General features: G+C 39.2%; 2 protein-coding genes across 2 annotated transcripts; both read left to right on the forward strand.

The window, feature by feature from the left end:
* Window positions 1–578: 578 nt before the first annotated feature.
* Window positions 579–8,730, forward strand: T265_01712 (hypothetical protein; the record flags this gene model as incomplete). The annotated part of the gene is made up of 5 exons (XM_009165778.1): window positions 579–790; window positions 2,390–2,527; window positions 7,001–7,242; window positions 8,225–8,502; window positions 8,584–8,730. 5 exons carry the CDS (start codon window positions 579–581, stop codon window positions 8,728–8,730), a joined length of 1,017 nt encoding a protein of 338 aa, XP_009164042.1.
* A 10,501-nt stretch (window positions 8,731–19,231) lies between these two features.
* T265_01713 (hypothetical protein) lies at window positions 19,232–24,262 on the forward strand (the record flags this gene model as incomplete). The annotated part of the gene is made up of 5 exons (XM_009165779.1): window positions 19,232–19,297; window positions 21,014–21,298; window positions 21,340–21,551; window positions 22,983–23,144; window positions 24,061–24,262. The coding sequence occupies 5 exons, from the start codon at window positions 19,232–19,234 to the stop codon at window positions 24,260–24,262; spliced, it is 927 nt and encodes a 308-aa protein (XP_009164043.1).
* Window positions 24,263–24,319: the final 57 nt, after the last annotated feature.

Genomic DNA, 24,319 nt, shown 5'->3' on the forward strand with positions numbered 1-24,319 from the left:
CCCGTGTGAACCAGTGGTTTTAGAAAATGAGAAGTATATAACCACATGTCGGTGGTTTGTCTAATCATTGAACGTCAAGCCCAATTCAGTAAATATCACAACGAGGTTTTAATGTCTGCGCGATTGTCAGGCAAATTATTAATAATACTACTTTTGTTCTGTCTACTGAATCCAAGGTGAGTGGATAAATTTACTCGGCATCTGATGAAAAGATCAACGCATGTTGAATGCCAGATTTTCCCCGTGGACTTCTTTAGCGACAACGCAGTAGGTGGAACATGATTGTACATGATTTAACGCTTTCATATGTCTAGGGCAATCCAGTCGTCCAGGTATATATGGGTGGACAGCCTATTATGGTTCTGCTTGACACTGGAGGATGGTCACGGTGGATTCCGTCTAGCAAGTCAACATCGGCAGAATTTGCAAACAAAAATAAATACACTGGAAAGCCCGAAACTAGTGTCTCTTTGAACCAAATTTATGAAACTAGCTACAGCGGTGAGAGCTATAAAGGAAATGTGATGATGGACGACTTTTGGGTCAGTGCAATCACGATACTTTAATATTTAGAAAAGATGGCAGGTCGTTTGATTCCGAAGTTTACGTTCGTTGAAATGGTGGAGAGTTCTGGTGCTGGGGACGACAGAGAAGGATATGACGGAATAATCGGGATGAGGAGGCCACCGGAAAATGCTGAAGACTGTGAATTCTTGAAAACCACGATTTTGGATTATGTTTTGAATGCCGGCATTGTGAATGACGGCATTTTCACTTTTCGGTTTTGCGGGTTTGTTTCTTTTATAATATAGTGACCTTTTCTTTTCAAGTTTATTAAGGATGTCGGTCCATGCGAAAGCTATTGATAGCACAATGTATAAAAACCACTAGAACAACAAATTTAACGGATAATGAAAAGAAAGTACGACAGCATTGGACGGCGGAATATTTTACACATATACCATTGAGATGAATTTTTAGACATTCCAGGCTAAACTGTATCAAATAAATTTGTGTGGCAATGAGAAGTCAAGGTGCCACATCCACATCATTCTTTATAGCAGCAAACAGTGTCAACCTACTTTAGTGCCACTATTCGGTTTACGGTTTCGGGTAGCATTTGACATCATACACAGTTTACGTGCTGTTTTTCTACGTTCTTCATTGCAATGTATTAATCTGTAATAATCCGACTATACGTGAGTGTCCCTGCGAACTATATCGTGTTAGTTCTTAACCACTCGGCTTTAAGTGTCATACCAAAAGACAATAGATTCGGGCGTTTAAGGGGCCCACACGCGTAGCATGGGAATATACAAACTAACCAATAGTCTTCCGGTACTTAGATTTCGACGGACTGTTATTATCGCTTTGACTATGCATGTTCCAGGTTAGATTAGGTTCTCAGATTAACATAGCTTAATAGTAACACCCCATTTGCTTTTGTACTGTACTAAATGCTTTTGTTTAAAAAAATCGTAACTTGCGTACGGTTGAAAAGCAAGCAACAGTAAACTTTAGTAGTAACGGTATTTGAACTTGTCTGTGATTGCAGAGTATGCCATAAAAGGACAACTTAATTAAGCTACCTGAAATGATCCAATGTTGTGCGGGGTTTAAATGCTTGCTCAACACTTGGTCTATTGCATTTTTTTCATTTTTCGTTTTCTGCATTCAGAATGTATTAAGTAAACCAGTAATATCAAGGTGCGCTCAGTTTACAGCTTTTGCTCGTACTGACCATCGATAGTCACCTAAGTGATTTCAAAACTCACACGCTATTCTATGCATCCACACAAAGGACGAGGGATTGTGATAAACGGTGACAAAAACTCACGGTGTCCGGTAAATAACTTAGGCGCACAAATCATTCGAGGAGTTGAAGTTATTTAGAGCAAGACTTCTGAAGGCAAAACTATTATATAAAAGCGTTCTACTCATTTCCTTCCTCAACATTCATATAGTTATTGATAGCAATTTTTACCTGGACGTTTCATCCTTCTGAGATTCGCTCCAATCACTATAAGTTCGGGACGTGCCAAAGGGTCATTACGTGTATGCAAGGTGACAAACCGTGGGATCTTGTTTCGAAATAGCTTGTTTGTGGGGGTGTTGTTCTGCTTCTGCTGATGAAATGTGCCTGGATTAGTCGATATCTGGAGAAACGTCTTACATGGTAAACCTTCTTTCAGCAATCACTTTTTGCTTCTTTTCAGGTTAGACCCTGTTCCGTAGTATCCCCAGTCATTACTTATTTTTAGCATGTACAGAAAACCACTCCAAAAAAACAGGAGCTTTCAGGCTGCAATTCGTCGGTATTGTAAATTTGACGGTAGGTATTCTGCTTGAAAGCTATTTTAAAATATACTCTTATTCACTCTGATTTAAGTCAACATGGCGTGCGCGGTGATTCTTGGTTTGTTCACGGAAATCTGGAATTCGGAGGCACCCGGAACGATTATTTTTATCCGCCAATCGTGAGTTTGCCGCTACACCAAGGAACTCAGTGGGTAGTCGACATCACTAGGTGAGTCAAAGGCATAGTGACATGTATTCGCTTTCGGGATTTAATCAACTCTGCACACCATATATGTGAATCTCCTCAGTTACTCTTGCACCCAGTGGGGACCTTGAATTTCTGGGAATATGCACTCAAACTCGTAATTGTCAGTACACTCTATGGCGGAGATATGTTAACTGGACGATTTTTGTAAATTAAGGTCACCCACATACTTGAAAAAAGTGCTTTTTATCGGCTGAAATGTCCACATTTCTGCCAAAAGCGATTTGAACCACGACGAAAATGCAAACCAATTATTTTGTGCAGATTAACACCTGGTACAGTTTGCATAAGTGATTTAACGTCAAGTTGTGTGGTCCATTGTTTGACAACTGAAAATTCCGTATGCTAGAAAAAAATGGCCAGAGTTTTTTACGCATAAAAATAGTTAGCGGATACGATCGCTGATATCATCAGCTGGTGGTCGCACTTCAATCAATTTCTCTCAGGCGTGTGCCACTTGGACACTACGGCAAATTACTTTTATGTACAATTTATTTGAGTGTTGAGAGATTGTCACAGACTGTTGAATTAAAATGAGGATCCACTGTAGAGGTGCAGGCCTATTGAATGAGGTGTACACATTTTTCTGATTTTAAATTGAGATTTATCTGTGAAGAACAAGGATGGTGCAGGAGTTCCTAGTACTGCCTGACTGCCTTTTTTCCTCGGGCAGGGGACAATAGATGCGGTCACACTCCTTTTCTTTGGCATGGTAAAACGTTTATTCTATTCGCTTCTATAGTTACCGATCTACCTGCAGCGAGTTTCAAACAAATTGACTGCTAATCTTCCTACTCCATCTGCGCTTAGAATCAGTCTAACAAACCAGTGAAAATTTGTCGGAAAACTTCCGCCTGATACCATCGAAAGTGACCTTTCTGACAATTCAAAATCCTAAATTAGACTGCATGACATGTACAGTTCCGTTGCCCTACATGTCGTTTATTCTCACCTGAGTTTTACTATTCTGGAGAACCTGCACTCACTGCGTTTTTTGCAATTTGTAAATTGTGTCACAAAACACAAAAGGTTTTTCACCACCATTTTATTTCAAGATCTCTTGCTTAACGGAAGAATCCCAGGTGGCCTACTCAGTAATCGGCCCAATAGCAGCAAAGAACTCGCCAAATTCATTTCATAAATTTGAAAATGCAGGCGTAAAACAAAAAAATGTTCCACGCAGTAGTTTATTGTGGCAATGGTAGACTAATAGTTTTGCGCCACAAAATGTTTCCAGCTATTTATTTGGGAATAGTTCTCTCAAGGACTGGAAGAATACTGGTTGTTTTTCAAATGGTAGCACATGAAGTTTTTTCAATGGGAGACACACAGCGAAACACAAATAATTGGGAATTTCTGTACTGCAGAATGAACATTTAAGCCAGTTCCTTGGCACTCATATATGAGTGAGACCAAAGTGTCCCTATTACCAAATAAAATTGATATGACTTGGAGTGTGTTAAAGTGTCATTCTGGATTAAAAGTAAATTCGGTGTGGGCTGTGACCACAACCAGACTATTTACAAATTTCCATGAAATAAAAAATCATTTGCGTGTTGATTTGCTCTCACCGAGGGCAATTGGGCACACATTCCGAAGGATTTTACATTATTTAATCCAAGAAGCTGAAAAGGTTGGTCTTTTCACTTCACTATGCACTAGTTTGCCATTAGAAGATAGCAACAACCTAAAATTTATGTTTGCGGGATAATTTTGATATTTATTGACGTAAAACAAAAAAATGTTGGATAAGCATTGAGAAGAATGTTGTAAGTTATCCATTATATTCGCAAAGGCGTCATCGGTCACAATGAGCAGATTAGCGTAACACAGGTTTTCAAGCGTGCGAAGTTGCACAAAGTTGTTTTTCTGGGTAGGATCTTTTACTTTACTTTAGAGCCTAGTTTCCGAAGGTTTCTAACTATACAGGGAATATCGCCAGTAAGTGGCTTGATAGGCGGGTCATCATCTCTAACGTCCGTTGATACAGAAGCTGGAATTTGCAGGTTTTTGTCCGCATTGCGGTGCTAGCTAAGTGTCTTGGTTGTTTTGGCCCACTGAATTTTTCTCATCTTGCACATACGGTTCCGTGGTCAATTAGTTGTCTTATTAAACGATTAAGCTTTTTGTATCTCCTTATTCGTTCTATCAATTGTTGCTCCAGTCTGTTCGCCCAATGAACAATTATTTATATGATTCCGGATTTATCTGACTTCGTCTATTATTATTTCTCCAGGCTTTTGCTACTCTTTTGTAATTTGTGGTTCATTCCGCCTCATTAGTCAATCGATCCTCTCATTTCGTCTGTTTTTCCGCATTCGGAAAGTAAAAGACTGCCGTGTTTCCAATGTTTCTTTGCGTTCCTGGTTGACGTAGTTGAAATTTTGATCCCGCTTGTTTTTGCAGAATGTTAGTTTTCTGTTTGGTGAAGCTTTATATCTACGTAGTCCAACCGAAATGTTTCTGACTTACAGTTAATTTCTATCCATTTATTCAATTTCCATTTACCAACTGACTTCTAGTTGCGATTTGCTAAAATATCATTGACAGGCTCAGTGACAGGCTCACAGTTTCCGGGTGTTTTGTTATATGGTGCGCTTTTCTGATATCGCCGAAGGTTAATCGAGTCGGCTGCTTTTCAGGAGTCGATCGGTAAACGCACTGGTTGAGTAAAAAGACGTTGCTTCAAATGCGGGACAGTAACATTCTGACAACAATGGCGAGTCAAGCAAGCTTCTTCCTTCCATGCGAGTTTTGAGCCTTGATGCAGCGTCGATTTAAATAAAATTAGACGAAATAGGTGGTTATTTAAAAAGGATTACTAGTTTCAGTAAACTTTAAGTAACCTAGTCGGATATAAAGTGTTTTGTGATGTTGCTCAAGTACAGTCCTGAATGGAATCTAACAAACCAAACCACAGGGTTTTTTAAACACGACGAGGTACAGAATAACCAACCCCTAAACGTGCTACTAAAATGACTGATCTTAGCACAAGTAATTAAGACGTTTGCCTAGAGATAAAACAGAGGATTAACCAACACACAACGGGAATGGTGCCAAATATTCCAATACTTTGAAGTTTATTTTTTGGGGCGCGGCAGTGTCCCTTGTGGGGACTTTGCGCATTGCTTTTTAAATAACCCCCCATTTTGGGTGAATAACATTTTTCTAGCCCAGTGATGAAAACGCACATAGTTCCCCAACTTGAAATAAACGTCAAATATATCTAATTTATAGACCAGATGGCACGCAACAATTTATAACTTGATAAAAATGCTAATTTGTTTTTTGCATCAAAGAACGCAGCTAGGTGTGATTTTCTTGGCAATGAAATCATCAATATAAAGGCGTTTCTTTCAAACCGGCGCCAAATTTTACAAAGGACAACGTTCTACTTGCTGCTTTTTGGAGTTGCAACAGATTTTTTCGGAAGAGGTTCAAACTCAACTTAAGTGTTCATTTAGGCAGATAAGTTAATTGAACTATTCTTTATCTCAACAAATTTTCAAGATGAATAACTGAGTTGTAAGGAGACAGAGTGGAGACTTCGGGAGGGAAAGAAAGAAACAAACTGTTGCATGCCTGAGGCTTGAAAAGTCTGGAGATGATTTTAGTGTATGTAACCGAGAGGCAACTGAAATCTGTGTTATGGCATTTTACAAAATGTCACATGTAGGTACGGTATTATAGAGGTGCCCAGCTTAAAACTGTCTCTAAACAACAAACAGCATCAATGAAGTAGCTCTGATGAATTGCGAAGGAAAAAATGCTCATTTGTTTAGTTTACTCTTAACAGTTAGCATGATTAGTTCAAACCTCCAGCGAAAACCATTCTCAGATTTGTAAACTTCATATGTTCCAGGACGGTTCGCACCATCCATGTTTTTTCCAATTATTAGGAGTAATTTATTAGAAAAGCCCTGCAGAGATTTTATGGTTTTCATAAATTTATCAAGACTTTAAAAGAGGACTCCTCTCGCTAGATATTTGTTTACGAAATTCCGTTATTCTGAATTTTGAAAGATGCAGCATTTGCATTAATATTTACTACGCCACTACAATGAGCTTGCTTTTTTATGTTGAACAGCAGAGTTTATCAAGGTGTTTTTATAAACACAAATGCCTCCGAGATAGCCGCTGGCGACAAAGGCAATTTAGTTAACACTCCCCTAATTATGTTTTGTTATCTTTTTTCATTTTTTCACTCACGAACGCATATTGTGTTTATGGTTTGCATATTTATGTACGCATATATTTTGAAACATATGACGTCATGTTAGGCTGGGATTTGAGGCCATCCGATATAGTCGGAGATTACTATTTTAGATGGCAAGTGAACCCTGACCTTTCTGAGTCTAACCTCAAACGTGTTGTTAAAATGCTATTTGCGCCTACAGATAAGTTGGCATATTTCCTGAAATTTTTTCTCCACTTCAGCATAGAGTATGGTGATGTGGTGCTTTGCAGGCTGTGCCGCGTACATGTGGATACTGGATCTCCGGATACGTTTGCACCAGCCGAGTCGTCGAACAAACTTTTACAAAACTCAGTTGTAGAAAAACATGACGATGGGATGTTCCATGTTCTGCCACATAATCTGCATCATCTTCATCCACTGAAAATAAAACTGGGCTCTCGAGTGTTCACGCTGCTACCGAAAGAACTTACAAGATTCGTAAGTGGTTATCTGCGTGTCGATGGTTGTCGGGGAATGCTAGCATCTNTTAGGCAGATAAGTTAATTGAACTATTCTTTATCTCAACAAATTTTCAAGATGAATAACTGAGTTGTAAGGAGACAGAGTGGAGACTTCGGGAGGGAAAGAAAGAAACAAACTGTTGTATGCCTGAGGCTTGAAAAGTCTGGAGATGATTTTAGTGTATGTAACCGAGAGGCAACTGAAATCTGTGTTATGGCATTTTACAAAATGTCACATGTAGGTACGGTATTATAGAGGTGCCCAGCTTAAAACTGTCTCTAAACAACAAACAGCATCAATGAAGTAGCTCTGATGAATTGCGAAGGAAAAAATGCTCATTTGTTTAGTTTACTCTTAACAGTTAGCATGATTAGTTCAAACCTCCAGCGAAAACCATTCTCAGATTTGTAAACTTCATATGTTCCAGGACGGTTCGCACCATCCATGTTTTTTCCAATTATTAGGAGTAATTTATTAGAAAAGCCCTGCAGAGATTTTATGGTTTTCATAAATTTATCAAGACTTTAAAAGAGGACTCCTCTCGCTAGATATTTGTTTACGAAATTCCGTTATTCTGAATTTTGAAAGATGCAGCATTTGCATTAATATTTACTACGCCACTACAATGAGCTTGCTTTTTTATGTTGAACAGCAGAGTTTATCAAGGTGTTTTTATAAACACAAATGCCTCCGAGATAGCCGCTGGCGACAAAGGCAATTTAGTTAACACTCCCCTAATTATGTTTTGTTATCTTTTTTCATTTTTTCACTCAGGAACGCATATTGTGTTTATGGTTTGCATATTTATGTACGCATATATTTTGAAACATATGACGTCATGTTAGGCTGGGATTTGAGGCCATCCGATATAGTCGGAGATTACTATTTTAGATGGCAAGTGAACCCTGACCTTTCTGAGTCTAACCTCAAACGTGTTGTTAAAATGCTATTTGCGCCTACAGATAAGTTGGCATATTTCCTGAAATTTTTTCTCCACTTCAGCATAGAGTATGGTGATGTGGTGCTTTGCAGGCTGTGCCGCGTACATGTGGATACTGGATCTCCGGATACGTTTGCACCAGCCGAGTCGTCGAACAAACTTTTACAAAACTCAGTTGTAGAAAAACATGACGATGGGATGTTCCATGTTCTGCCACATAATCTGCATCATCTTCATCCACTGAAAATAAAACTGGGCTCTCGAGTGTTCACGCTGCTACCGAAAGAACTTACAAGATTCGTAAGTGGTTATCTGCGTGTCGATGGTTGTCGGGGAATGCTAGCATCTAAGTCTAATTTTGTTTATATTTTTCTGGTTTAGAGTGTTGGATTTCACCATTTTGCAATTCAAATGGAAGCAAAAGCCGCTGAGACGACCTGGACACTCGGGGTGTCCATTTTGCGACATTTTTACTTGATGTTTGACCAACAAAGCAACCAAATGGGGTTTGCTGCAGTAAAATGCTGAAGTACTCTGGATTGTACGTGCCTTTGCGAACAATTGTTGTGGTAATATATTTGCCTTATCAGTCTTAATAATTGTCTTGTATTTGTTAGGTGATTTGCGAAAACTACCAAGCACAATGCAAATCCGAGCGCAGCTCTCAAATTATGCACGTGTTTTTCTAATAAAACCTGGTTCGTTTCAGTGCAAGTTCTTGTGAGGGGCACCTAGAGTGAAATTTGATTTTAGTGTATTGACGCATATTTCGCTTGTAGAGTTCGCATTATATTTCCATTTTGCTTTTGACTGTCTCGGAAGTTTTCCGGACTAAAAGGCAACGATCAGATAGGCTGTGTAACGTTTGGTTCAGCGGACTGAAGCTGGAAGGTCGAGCTCGTACACACTCGTGTAATTTGTCTTCCAAGTGAGGTGAAATAGTTTTTTTGAAACATTTGTTCTAGCAAGAATATTGGGCTTGTTCTTGATCCATTATTATATTAGGGGCTTTTTGTCTAGCAAAAGTGTAGGTGCAACACGTCTGCCATTAGGAGAAACTGCATGAGTCAACAAATAACTACATTTCCAGCCATAATAGTTCTGTTTGTTGGATTCCTAAGGTGGCTGATCGCAAAGTGTTTGGTTCCAACCAAAAGAAATCAATACTTACTCAAGGGAAACAGGTTACCCGCCACCAGATTTTTTGTGCGACAGCCTAGTTTGTGTAGCCAAACAATTTGTTCTGGACGTTGATATAGGTAGCCCAGATGGTCGGCTTACACCTTACTATACAAGGTCTGGAATACCATTCTGAGGTTACCAGTGGTTACACTGCTTCATGTATGTTTTAAAACTTGAGAGCTAATCCAGAAAATAAACGCTTTGATCACGCTGGCCTTGGTTCCGATTCCCCTGTTTAGTTCACCGCAAATATCCTCTGTAGTTTACAAACAAGACGATGTGGATGTGTTATACTATCATTGTAGGTTGTGTATAACGGTCGGCAAAATATTTTCCATTTTCTTCAAAGTAACTAACTGCAGCAAGTGCTGCCAAACGAGCGATAGGAGACTTGCCAATTTCATTTGGTTTAGAAAGCATCAATTATCTGTCGTAAAGGGATGCAAAAAATATCCTTGGAAAAGACATAGAAAATAAAAAGCTCGCGGCTTATTAAAGTCGCATTTGGTCGAGAAAAGTCAAACACTCAATTTGCCACGACGAAAGTAATGGACTTAAATTACTTGGCTTTTAGCATTTTATACGAAGACACCGTCCTATTTAGGTCTGATAGCAATTGTCGAAAGAATAACAGACGTAGGTTTCACGGGAATTTTAAGAAGTCCAGTCGAAGATAGCCGCTGATTTTTATCGGACCCGATGTATTCAGATAGAAGAAAAAAATTCCACTTCCAAACCACTGAAAATTTGGTCAGTGTGTGCAGATGTAAACTTGGGCTTGTAAGTTCGAATTACAGGGCGCCTTGCAGATTTCCTATATTCATGCCGGTGGATGGTGACGATCTGGTTACATTCAAAATATATTTTATTCCTCTAATGAAACTTGTCTAAGCTGAAAAGTCGAACTGCACTGTACGGCTGTATGGAAGGTGCTACGTAGCGTTGGTGTCACGGCCATTTACCGGTTTGTATCCACATTTAACAAATCATGTCACTTTAGATTGTTTTCAGAAATATGTTGGACCACGTCGAATTACGCGCTAAATCCCAAAAGCCAAATTACTTCAACTGGAGGTTTGTCTACAAATGCGGTACAATAAATACAATAATAAAATAATATAAACTGTACAAACCTCAACTCGTGGGACTACGTCGGTTTCTACACACCGGTTCAGGAACTGTTAATTTCTAACGGATCTCAAAGTCCACATCGTCTCAAAGCCACGTGTTTACAGTATAGAAAAAAACACGTGTCGACTTAAACAACACTTGCGATGACATCGCCGGAGTGCGGTTTATTTTCAGGGCAAAAACAAGAAAGTTGTTATAGGCTAAAAGCCGAAATAATAAAAAGTGGGAGTCGAGTTGTACATTTCAAAAATAAAAGAAAATAATCAATCACAGGATGACCATGTGGTTAGATAATAAACCAAGTGCCCCAAGTGGCTTCTTGTTGGCCAAATTTCTTGCTAAGTCGTGCGGCCTATCCCAGCATTGTCAACAGTGTGGGACGATTTTGGTAATTCATGGATTGCGGTAACCTATCGGAATCAGTTCTATTGCCCACTTTGGGCTGTCAGTTTGCGGAGTCGGTTTTTTTAAGATTGCTTACGAATTTCAGTTTTAAACGGGCGATTTTCAGCAAGATACTTTTCAAGTTAACCAGTATTCCAATGGTTTGTTCACCTGATAATGCTTCCCACAAGCTGGTGCGGTACCACGTGAATTTGGAATGCCTTAAGTTGTATAAATCAAACAAACAGACAAATAAAATAGGGTCATCTATTTTGGAACAAACCTCTCCGTTTATAAAGGCGTGGTTTACTTACTCCAGCATGTTTCCGCAATAGAATACTGCCATGCTGCTAGATTGTATACGGATTTGGTCTCTTACCGGCATCTCAAGAATTATGCATAGGCCTATTTTTTGTGTAGATGTGCTATATCTAATGGTCAAAGTATGGAGTGAAAGGAAACCACAGGCTGCATAAACGAGAACCGTCACAGACTTTTTTAAAAATTTAGGTCGGTTTTCTTAAAGTCTTAGCATGAATGACTTGACGGATACTCTGGAACTGCGCCTACCTGATGAGTCTCAAAGTAAGAAAAACCGGTTGTGGGCTGTCAATGTGTTTTCAGAACGTCATGAGAGGTGTATTGCGTTTATACGTTTCAGCCAGGTGTCACTGAGTCTCTTCAAAACCAAATCGGTTGTGGAATGACTGTTTTGCGCTCATCTAATTTGTCTTCAGTTTATATAAAATTAGGAACCCATATTTTGTTGAACAAAGTATGAGGATCAATAAGCGGAACGCATGAATGACAAAACTCATCCGGGTCGGGCGGTTATCCCACACGAGTTTCTCAGTGTAGAGTGTAACATGTAGTCGACCTTTAGAGCTTGCATCATTTATGGTGCTCCTAATATACAACACGATTTTATGATTTTATTTAAAATATGAGATCATAGAGGCATGAAAATTGGACTGTAGGAATTTTTGAAGTCATATGAGCTACAAATTGAACAAGAACAAATAAATCACATGTTATCGCATAGAGTCGCTATGAATGACATCTTACTGGTGAAGAATAAGTTCCGAATTCAAATCAGCTCAAGTTCGTGACAGATCGGTTACGTACAATGATGTTGGCAAGAATTAGCATTTTCTTGGAAGAATTCTGGCATGTGATTCCATAGGTCACATAATGATTAGGTTGGATAGGTTTAATTGGTTTTGTGAATTTGTACAAGAACTAGAAAACAAAGCTTGAAATGTTTCTTATTGTCCTATGGTTAGGCACGGAGCCAAGTGACTCAAGTTTTATCTTTATTCCTGTGAGCAAAATGAGTTAATAATACTAATAATTATGTGACCGGTACGTCCGACAGGCGGGTCAATCGATCGCCACAACCAGGACAGTTACTGGGTCGTCGTTCGATGGATCGGGCACACGAATCACATCGCTCAGGTGTGAACACGGTTGCCTGTTCAAACGCGAAAATTCAGATACGTCCAACGTGCGCTCTGAAGTAGTGGTTACACGTTTGCCCCGCGTGGGGTTCAAATCTCAGCACCACCATTGGATATGAACTACTGATGAGCTCTAAGAAGAGTGAAACTCGAGTCCAGTGCTTCCCTTTGGTGTTGACTCACCGAAAGTAATACGCCAGTGCAAGCACGACCGTACAAATGGACGTGGTGTGACTATGAATAAAATATCTATCCCACGAAACCCCAAAAATTGTGACCACTATGTATTATTCTGTACAAATGAGAGTGGCATTATTATAGGAAACTATTTATTAGTAGTCAACCTGATGGATCATTCAGACTCAGTAATTTCCATTGTTTTCTGGTACTATGCAGCAAATGCTTGGTCACTGATAGCGACAGCAAAACTGGGTTTCCATAATTCAGAATTCGAAAGGTGCGAATGAAATTCAAAGAAATTACGATGGCGATTTGCATCCACAACTAGCTGCTCGAATATATAGGATCCCGTAAATATCCAACTAGAAACAATGAAACCCAAATGAAGTCTCATAAAATGTGAGCAAGGCCCATTTTGTCGCTTATCTGTGATAAACTGTCGTTCGACGTGATCCTAGACTTATATTTTATTCTGAGGCATCATAGTGTTGGCCTGTGATCAAATTCCATTTCCTGGATCGTTTAGGTGTTTCGCCGGTTCCATTGTAACAAACCAACTTCAGAGCCATTTGTCGTTAGAAGTAAATTGCCATCGTCGCACAGTACAGCTATCATCCTGTCGTCAATTCTGTCGTCCTTAATAACGATATAAGAATGCTTGATACTTGAAAATGTGGAAAACGAAATGCTGCGCACATTCAAAAGGTTAAAACATGGTTAATGCAAGTATACTCTGTCGTGTCAAACTCATTAGGAACCGCCAGATTAACCTGCAATGACATTTTTTCCCCATGAAGTAGGTTATGTGATTGATGGACCAGCAAGATAGCATCTACGTCTAACGGTTTTCTCAGTTAAAGTTAAACGTTTTCTCCAACAATGCCTTTCTTATAATTTATCCCCCCAGTGTAACTGAGATTTCCGCCGCAAATATATGATTCTTCTTGAAAACTGATTTTTCGCTGAAATATGCTTTCGTTCCCGCACATTTTGGCTATCCGTACAAACTTTTCTGTGCCACGGACGTCTTGCACAAAATTATTTCATCCGTAACTGGAGATCGTTCTTGCCTAATTTCCGAAATTATTTTGCCCGCCGGCACTCTGTATCTGCAAGAAACGTACGCAAATTTTTAGGTTCAAATCTTGTTTCTTTGCTGCAGATTTTTATAAGAAAACAAAGAATTTCACAAAATTCAGGTTGTCAAAGGACGTTTTTAAAGATATAAACAGTAGGATTTTTTATTTGCAATGTATTCTCAAAGTGTTTGGTGTTCAGGTTAACTTTGCCAATTCTTCTGTTTTCTTCTTTTTGATACCTCAATTGCTTTGGGGTATTAAGGAAACATTTGAAATTTGAAGAAATCTCCGTGAATCTCAGTAGACACACAGTTCAAATCATGAAGAGACTTATATGCGGTGAAATGGCCGCTGACAAAAGAGTTTGGACGTATGTTATTCTGATGTAAATTACGGCGTAAAGAAATGACTGAAAAACTGCAGCGTGCTGTGAAACTGTTTTTTTTTCGTTTACTTGGAAAGTGTAACGCGGATCATGTAATAGCATGGCGATGACCGTCTAATTTCCTTCAGAAACAGTCACCGAAAAAAATCTCCTATTTAACTACATTGAACATTTCCGCAGTTTGCGAGCACAAGTTGACCAACTGTTGACAAACTATACCGGTTTTACCGCGCAGAGGCTAGTGGCTACATTCGATAGAAAGATATTACCACTGAAGTTATCGTCTCCTAGGTTTGTACTCCTCTAATAAAATACATAAAACACGTGAACGCCACGAAAAAATATTTTACAGTTCTCTCTTTGAGCAACCCGTGCAGATAAACTGCTCATTCATTTTCCCCCACTCAATTTACTCGCCTGATAATGACCTGTTTTTTTAAGTAAAAATGTAATAATGTTTCTGCGAATCACTACTAGTCCAGGTCTCTACGTCTATGTAAGTTCAGAAAAAGCCTCCTGATGAATGATTTTGTAGGACAGTTTTGATGGATTCATGTGTCGCTTGCTGCAGGTTTTTTCACCGTTTGTGTACCACCTGCCGCCATGACACAGTAAATACGCAAGAACGCATTGAGTAAGTTGTCGCTTTAGGCGTTCAGTTACTTGGTGTACTGGGATTTAGACCTCATAGGTCTAAAATTCTATCGTAGCAACTTATTTTAACTTGTGTGGAAAGTTTGAACTGAATTGTCTAGGCCGGGTCAATGAAACGATTTAAGCTTGAACGTGGGAAAATAAATGATCATTGAATACGTTGCTTTTTAACCGTGTACAACCCACAGTGCAGCAAAATATACAAACTGGAATGTGTTCGCTTTAAATATTTCGCTGTCCCAAATACGGGCAGTCTCTGCAGATAGACTGTACATTTCGGGCAACTCCTCTCGTGACTTTGGTTGACTACAAATGAGTGCCTAGTTTTTTGTGGACAAAGTTTCAATACTCTGAGTGCTTACTTACGCGCTGAAGACCCATATACCCCCTACTTTTTCTGACTGTTAATTTAGAAAATATATAGACTGCAGTATTTCTCAAAGCGTGGTGCGTAATTCAGAAACAACGGACAACTTATGCACACCAATCTCTTGGTTGCGTGGTTGAAACATGCATGTTGGCAAATATAAATCGCATGCAATTGTGAAATAAGGAAAAAAATGCGTTCGAGATAAATGAATACATCTAGCATTTGTGCCATGTAGTAAGGTTTATCTGAGGACATCCTGAGACGCAAAGTTCACACTGCATTTTACACATATTTGTCACCATTTTGTTGAAAAGTAACGACATATTGTATTTAGTCATCTAGAAAAGTTCGCTGTTTGAATACTAATGGGACAAGGACAGGCATAAACCTTTGATGTGTAGCTGACTGTATTACGACTGCGCCGATTTCCTGCTGCTAGTTAAAAATGGTGGTCTAGTTGAAATTTCGGAACCCTTTGAGATATCCAGCGGTAGCTAGCAAAATTCAGAGAAGTGGTGATCAACTGTGGTTAGATGAACCTATGTTTTTTACACTTATTATGGCTTTACTCAGTGTTCTCAGACTCACCAAAAATGATGTCAATTTACAGAGTACTCTGGCTGGAATGCTAACAGCTTTCCACACTCGGTTACTCTGTTGATAATAGATCCTACCTTAGGAATCGTTGGCCGCATACGCTTTTGTGTATTTGCTTTCTGTGATTTTTTACTTATGATTGACCCAGTTGTTTTATTTTAGTAACTGAGCAAAACCCCTGGCGGATAAAATTGCTAGGGAGATTTTGCTAGAGGCATGAGATTACATTGGCATTGAGAATTCCGGGTAAAATTTGGCTGTAGAGTGTCCTCTTGGTCAAGGTTTTAACTGTTTTATTAACCCTGAAAGGGATGTTGAACGATGGAGGCAAACCAACATACAACACAAAGAACATGGAGGGTTTAAGCTTATCCAGCCAAAGTTGGGTCAGGATTTCCATTGCCAGCTTGCGGCCGCAGAGGAGGCTGGGCATAGGGCGATAAAGTTGCGACGGTGTTCTGCCACCACGTTTGATTTTGGTGAATTACAACCACCCTGTCAAGGGCTTCGTTTGATAAGTTTGCATACTTATGGGCCTGAAGTCCTACCCTCTGTGCAGCAAACTACAAACACACAGCATAAAGGATGACATTTTGGCACGCGCCATGCTAATGCTTCCCGAAGTCGTTTGATGGATGCTCATTTGTTGCTGATGTTGTTGAAATTAGGATAAGTAATTGCAAATAAACCTACAAAAACATATCAAATTATTTACACGTGTAATCCCACACAACAGATGGTTCGTTTGCATCACATATACACTGTTTTTGAGTCCACGTACACAACAAACCATAGCGATTCACAGCGTACACTTAAATACTGCATCGCAACATTCAACCAGAGGGAACTGATTTAGAAGGCGAACTATACACGTTCTCACTAATAATTTCCTGATATATCGCTTCAATCCTGCTTAAACTTGAGCAGTTCGATGGCTCTGTTTCCATATTCTGTAGTAAAAAAAACAAATCCTGACATCACAAACATCATAAACATCACTAAATTTAGATCCAGCTGGGTTCCAGGTGAGACTGTCGAAAAAACAAATAAGTTTGCAAATGAGTGTACATTCGCTAGAATCCTGACAACCTTTAAAACAGAGAACAATATTGTTTCCTGCCAAGGTTGATCGAGGAGAGAACGTTGTTTTGACGTCATCAAATAAATGTGTGTAATTCATCAGCTAATTTATTGGCTGGTGGAATGCGGTGCACTTATGTATTGCAGCCGCTGTTGGCGGAGTACGTCCATTATTCTCCTCGCAGCAAACTGAAATTTAATGTCAGCTAACTAAATGCATCGTTTGGGTCATTTACTTTCAAAGCAATCAGATAAACCCATGCAATGTGCATATCCATTAGTAATCTGAAGTAATTTTTCCTGCCAAGTTCGAATTATTCTGCTATTTGATCCAAATATTACCCGCCCACCAAAGCTTGCATGCCTGCAGTAAGCACTTGCAAGTTAGTGACAGCTGGAGCTCTGCTTGGCTTCTTCGAGCGTGGCCGATTTTGACATAGCAGCACAATAAATTAACACGGAGCATTAGGCACTTCTGAAGAGTAGAGTTGTATCCGAGAGCCGCTGGATAGTCTCAGTTTTAAAGGAATCTCCAGAGTAATATATTAAGTCATGGTGCGTGGCTCTTCCGGGATAAAGACACGTTCCTTGAATCCGGATTAGTAATCCCTTGTTCAAGCCGTTGAGAAATTTACAATGTTTTCCACAATATTTCTAGCAAAACTACTAGATCCTGAGGATATCTCGAGTGTGGTGCTGTAGAAATATTATAAAGACCAGGAATCAAGTCATTGAACCACACTTTCTTATAGCGGTTTTGTTATAAATGAAAATGACCGAAATCAATGATAGCTTAAAATAAATAATGATAATGGAAATTGGTGGAATTCAAAGTTGGTCAGTGACTGATTACGTTCAAATAAAACAAGGAATTATGAAGGGTTACATTGTGCTGCGGAAAATTCATAAACTGAGAAATGCCATTGTCACTGAGAATACATCTTTGGGCAACATAGTTACTCCACCCACAACCACGTAATCAAACCAATTTGTATGATAAAACATTATTTTATGGTTTTCCCGCTTTCACAATTGTTCCATAATTTTCATATTGGACACATTTGCCTATAAATTCACTGACTCGTCAACCGTGGGCGCTGCGGTTCTGTTTCCATCAAAGATCTAGAGCGCGATGTCACTGAAAAATACGGGAAAAAGCATACAGTTTTGGAAATGCTTCTCTTAATTTAATTTTCTGAATTACTCGATTCCTCTTTTGATCAAATCTAACCGCCTGCTTTTAAGTGGATTTCCTTCTGCCAGAAATTAAAATATCGTGTGTTAATGGTGTCATGTCCATGAAATTTTACTTATTTATTTATTTTATCTATTTCCTCGTATTTATTTAGCTGTTTAACCCCGCAACCCCGGAAACCACTCACACACGCTTTTATTGGTTTTCTTGCAAGACCATCCCTGCAATGCAAAATTACGTTTTAAATAAAGGTAAACTGCCTTTTGGTTTGCAACTATGGGTTTGGTGTAGATTTTCGAAAAATTCACTAAATAAGGCCTGAAAATATGTGCCGTAAAAAGTACTACTAAATTCGGAAGCACTGACATTTTAGAGCCCTTCAATTTTGCACACTTCCAAATATACGTGAGATGGTGGAAGGCAAAAAACACTTTACTCATGCCAGATAGTACACTAAAATTATTTGTCTCACATCACATCGGGATAATGTGTCCGAAAACGACGGAAAACAGCTTTCTGTTCCACATTGAAAGATACGTTAATGTTGTTACTTTAGGCCGTCAGCGTCAGCTAAAAAAACCTGCCTGGTGAGCAGATTAGGTTCCTGGATTGGCCTTCGTCCGCGGGAAACAGCTTGATGAGAGTTATGCAACAAAATATACTACTAGCAAACTTACGTCTTACGTTGCATTAGGTACATGGCTCAGTGGGCTTGTTGCAGCCTGGAATCTTCAGAATCAAATTGAATATCCCGCCTAATTAGCAGGTGAGCCTCAAAATTAAGCCTAATAACAAACTAGTCAAATGGTCCAAAAAGTGATGATTGGAGACCATAAATACATTGGCTGGACTTTGGTGGGACTATCTGACTTTTATACTTATACAGTTTTTCGTCAAACTTCCCCACGTTGAATATCTCGAACGAGGCTTTGCGCGACAAAATTGTTTTTTTCTAGATGAGCACCAGGAGTCATTCAAAATATTTAACCATAAACAGTATCAGTTAATGTCCTCAGATGCGTGTATAAAAGCTGGGTTGTCTGAATACCTAGACGTTTGGAAATTTTTGAAGGCTGAATATTTACTAATGCTTCTAATTAATATCCATTATTGGTCCAACTGACTGCGATATCTCTTCAAGGTATTTTGTGCTAAGAATGTTGTTCGGGACTTACGTTCATTCTCTGAATATATAATATTTTCTTGGTGCCACTGTTCAGTGATAGCGTGATGTGTAAGCTGATGCAATATTTTTGTTACTGTTTGAGCGTGCATTAAGCATAAGACAAGAGAACTAAGCCTTACACCAGAAAACTTAATTAAATTTCGGCAACAATGCAATGGGTGATAAAAACTTTGGTTGCGCTAGTGTTCTGGAAGCCGCAAGGAATGCGTAAAACGGTGCAGAGAATACTTCAGGAAAAATTCAGATTAGCCACGAAATCAAACTGAAATACCGAAAGATAGTTCAGACCCCAAGGAAACCATGTGTGGATTACCATGTTTACGGAAAATCGCTGGCATTACCCGAAAAATGAATTCTGAAACGCCTCCACAGTGGATAATATGTAAGCCAAATTTTATGGATATGAATTCGGGTCATCAGCTTATCCTCTCCTCAAATAGCATTGTTTAATCTGAAAATCAGTAACGAGAAGTTGTATATCACAATATTATTGCTGGTATCCTCTTGATGTATTGTGTACCTGTAAGCGTATGATAAAGAAACATTGCATTTTCGCATAGGCACCTCAATGAGTATATTTTAGAAGGATCTCAAATTTTGAAATTGCATTTGGCATACAACAAATAAGACCAGATTAACCGGCTAATAAATGCTCCGTATTAGAGGTATGGACGGACGCATCGGTGAAAATTCTAGCGCAAAAAACGTGGGTCACAGTATTTGACTGGTTATATGACTTCATCTGGAAGACTGACGAATATGAAGGAATTGTGTTTGTGTTGAATACCCTATCTGACCACAGAACATTCCTGCGATTCAAAATCAGCAGACAGGTGATAACATTCTTTTACATCTGTAAAAAAAGCGGTCGCTCAAACCATCAACTCAACGGTTGAAATAGCGCAACATATTTTTGCGTTTGAATGCACTGTCTCAACTTCTAGTTAACGGTAAAGGTATCAAATTAATTGCTTTGTGTGCTTATATCATCTTGTCCAATCGTTTGCTATTAACCAATACATGTTTAAAGGTTTTGATAGATAGCGTTTTATTATCCTAAATTCACTCTTTTGTTTGAAGTTCATCTCCTGTTTGTGCCATATTAAAATTGCACGTTTATTCCATTCGATTTTGTGAACAAAGTTTCTAGTTTGATCTCTAGAAAATATACGTTACTAAGTGTCCTGATAATTGTTTTTCTGTCCAACTCAGACTCAGGCCTTGTCACACTCGCGGCGCACTAAATGCTCGTTACGTCTATGGAACACTGGATTAGCTGGCATCGGATCGACTGGTACGCAAAAAATTGGATAAACTCGTTTTGTCTAGTCAAGGGTGGCCCAAACAGCACAGTGCTTTTGGCCTGTTAAACTGAAGAAATTAAATTTCAAATTAATTCCACAAGTCTCATCTCGTTACCAGTTATTTCATCTGATTGTGCAAGGCGGCCCAGAATAGGCCACCAATGAAGCACAACCGACGACTGTAGGTTTATGAAAATCATTGTTGCGAAGTGAAGTACGAAAGTTGCACGTAAGCTTCAATTCAGAAATGCCGTTGCCCGAATCACCGGCGTACATCGGTCGTTCACATTTGTTCCAGATTGGCTGTGCGTTTAACATGACGTCCGCCAATCCCAATCTATCTAATAGTCATAATTATTTGAAGATTATGTTTTTTTGGATGCTTCAGAAACTGGGAAACGCTAATCGTATCTGCGTATCTGCAACTATCGAAGCGTGGTTAAGATGTCTCAGCGACTGTCCGAAAAACTATTGTCAATATTACTCTTATTTTGTCTCCTGAAATCAAGGTTAGTGACGTGCTGACTCTTATTTCCTGAAATCAAGGTTAGTGACGTGCTGTCTTCAGTGACGAGTGAAAAGTTCAATGCATGTCCAATGCCAAATTTTCTCCGCTCCGTGCTTTAGCGACAACGCAGTAAGTTCTCGGTGAATGTACATAACTTAGCATTTTTATTCTTCTTGGGGCATCCGATCATCCCGGTAAACATAGGTGGGCAGCCCTTCATGGTTCTTCTTGATACAGGAGGATGGACACGGTGGATACCGTCGAGCAAGTCAACATCTGTGGAATTTGCAAATAAAAAGAAATACACTGGACAGGCAGAAACGAGCGTCTCAATGAACGAAGAGTACGAAACTAGTTACTCTGGTGAGAAATATAAGGGGAATGTGATGATAGATCAGCTATGGGTTAGTCAGTGAAATCCATTTTTCCATTTCTATTTCGAAAGATTGCGGGTCGCATGATCCCACATTTTACGTTCGCTGAAGTCGTGGAGAGCTCTGGTGCCGTGGACGACAGAAAAGGATATGATGGAATATTCGGGATGAGGAGACCTCCAGAAAGTTTCGAAAGCTGTAAATTTTTGAAAACTACATTTTTGGATTTTATTATGGATGCCAAACTCGTGAATGACGCTATTTTTACTTTCCGGTTTTGCGGGTATGTCGATTTTTAGTAGAATAACGTTTTTCTCTAAATGTACGTTTGACCCATTCTATAATTCGCGTTGTGTGTCAGGACTAATATTGGCACAGTATACGCCAACTAATACACTGAGCTACACAGAGACAAAAATGTATTGCCTACACAATTCATTTACTTGGCCGTGAATACACTGGCATCACCAAGCGGCACAAATTTTGCGACCTTTTAAGCTAAACTGCATCAGCGTACAGCCTTTAACCTCTGACACTTTCTAAACACACAATAAATGGAGAACATTTTGGCCCCAGTATTCCACATAATAAGAACAAGCACCCTACAATGTTTAATGCGCACAATTTGTTTAGCGGTTTTTCACCGAAGTACTTATTTTAAAACAATCCGACCTTATGCATTCTCTCCTTGAACATAAGCCCTTATTCGTATGAGACTATTCGGATTGATTATTGAAACAGAACAACAACGGTTTCTGGACGCGATGTAAACCAACCGCTCAGCGTCTGGAAATAGGACCTAATGGGTAGTTAAAAAGACATCTTGATTATGTATTGTGTGTAGATCCCTGTGACCATTGGTATTGCACTCATTCTGTATGGCCCAGGTCCAAACCCTCGTTATATTAGGTGGTAACTATGCTAAATTGTTGGTAGCTTGAATAAAGATAGTGCTTAACGCTTATTTGTGTTCTTCGCACTGTACCAAAATTTTGCCCCAGAAAAACTTATCCTGCCTAGAGTGATTAATCACAGGCCAGTGAGCGTCAGTGTTTGAACTAATTTCTGATTGTAGACCAGCTCATGAAATAGAACGTTTAATAGATTACTCAAAATGCTTTAAAATGCCCCAAGCAACCGGATAACTCTGGGTTTGGTGCAATGTTTAGATTGTACACACCCTGCTCTCAGTATGTTGCAGATGAAAGACATTTGTTTGTTGCTGACGATAAACGGTGATGTAAATACACGGCGTTCGGTGAATAAATTTACAAAACATTAAAATCACAAATTAAGCAAGTATCCCCGGCCATTTGGATGGGGGATTGTTGAAACAAATATAATAAACAACGTTCCACATGCTTGTTTCACTACTTATATTATTTTAGTTAATGAGCAATTTTTGCATGAATGAACACGTCCCAGCTAGTGAAGATCAATCCATGAGATATTGACGTCAGAAGATTTTGCACTTGTTCCGGAAGAGGGAGCATTTACAGACTAGCCGACACTTCGGTAAAATTCTTCTATGCTTATTCACTTTCCCTGAAGCAGTCAATGTTTCCAGGTTTCTAGTGGAACATCTATGCCTCGAGGTTCTGAGTCGCAAATTATAGGCTGTTTCCAAGCTGCAAATCCTCTGTCTTCTGATTTTGACGGCAGTAATCTTGCTTTGACAGTTGAGTTGATGTACCCTTATAACCTGTGATTTCAGTCAACCAGGCGTACGCGGAGATTCCTGGTTTGTACGCGGAAATCTTAATTTTGGAGAAACCCGCTGGGATTACTACCACCCGCCAATTGTGAATTTGCCACTACATCAAGGGACCCAATGGGTGATAGACATCACCAGGCAAGTTGAAGGCTTGTTGACATGGTATTTCTTCGAGGATTAAAAACTTTTAGCCCAAGTCAATTAGTCCACATATAGTTTGTAAAACTTGTGTTTTATTTCCTTTGTTGAGGACATTTCACCTATTTGGAAATATGCACTCAGATTAACAGTGAAGAATGCATACAGAGCGATTCAAAAATACATGCATCATAACTAACCGACTTTAGCCCGTAGAGGTGCAAGGAAATAACCTTCTATTGGCTGAAACTTGCCATAATCGATATTTCCACCAAACGGCGAATCACAACACTAAAAGTGCACAATTGTCTTGTTTATAGGGTCTGAGGCTAATCTCAGCAGGCTAAAGTAATATTCAAATTAGCAGCTTGTTTAAGTAATTTGGGCTACACATCTGCCAGTATCAAAAGTGTGCAACTTGGGCCTTAAAATATATTACTATTGTGTTTTTCTGTTTTGTGATTTGCTCTTTAGCGTGTTGTAAGAGAGTATCAGAACAAAATGTCATGCCACTGATAGCCGACTTTTTCAGCAACTCATATTATTAATTTTTATCCTTTCATTCACTTTTCACCTTAAGTATTGGCACCTCACCTTGCCATTTACCAACATTCAGTTGCACTAACGCAACAGATGTACAGTTCACTTACGTGTCCTCATTGTATGTTTGTTCTTTTTTGTCGCAAAAATACGCGGGGTAAAAGCATTAGTTGATAAAAATAGCGTTGCATCAAATAGAAAAAATAAGTCCGGTTTTGTCCTTCTCGGGGATAATCAGGTAGGCCAAGTCCCCGAGTTTCCGTCAACCTTATGGTCTATTTGAACCGAAATTGGACTGTTTTCAAGAAACGCACTCATTTGCAAATCAATTTGGTTTTCACGAGAGACTCAACTGAATCTCTCGTTTATAATATTCTACAATTGAATGTGCTGCACACAGGTCGTCTCATGTTTCCGTTGGCACGATATTCGAGATATCGCAGAATATTATCACAAAGGGAACTACTCACAAGTTTGCTGAAATCTCTTCGACAGCCCATAATCAAATTGATCTGCAGATGAGTGTATTTCGCGGAAACAGTCCATTTTGGGTTCAGGTAGAACTTAAGATTGAAAGAAACTCGGGGACTGCGTCTACCTGAATGTTCCAAGAAGGCCGAAAGTGGTCGTGGGCTGTTGAAAAGTTTTCAGCAACCTTT

Source organism: Opisthorchis viverrini (genome assembly GCF_000715545.1).
Source record: "Opisthorchis viverrini unplaced genomic scaffold opera_v5_18, whole genome shotgun sequence".
Lineage (NCBI taxonomy): Eukaryota > Metazoa > Platyhelminthes > Trematoda > Opisthorchiida > Opisthorchiidae > Opisthorchis > Opisthorchis viverrini.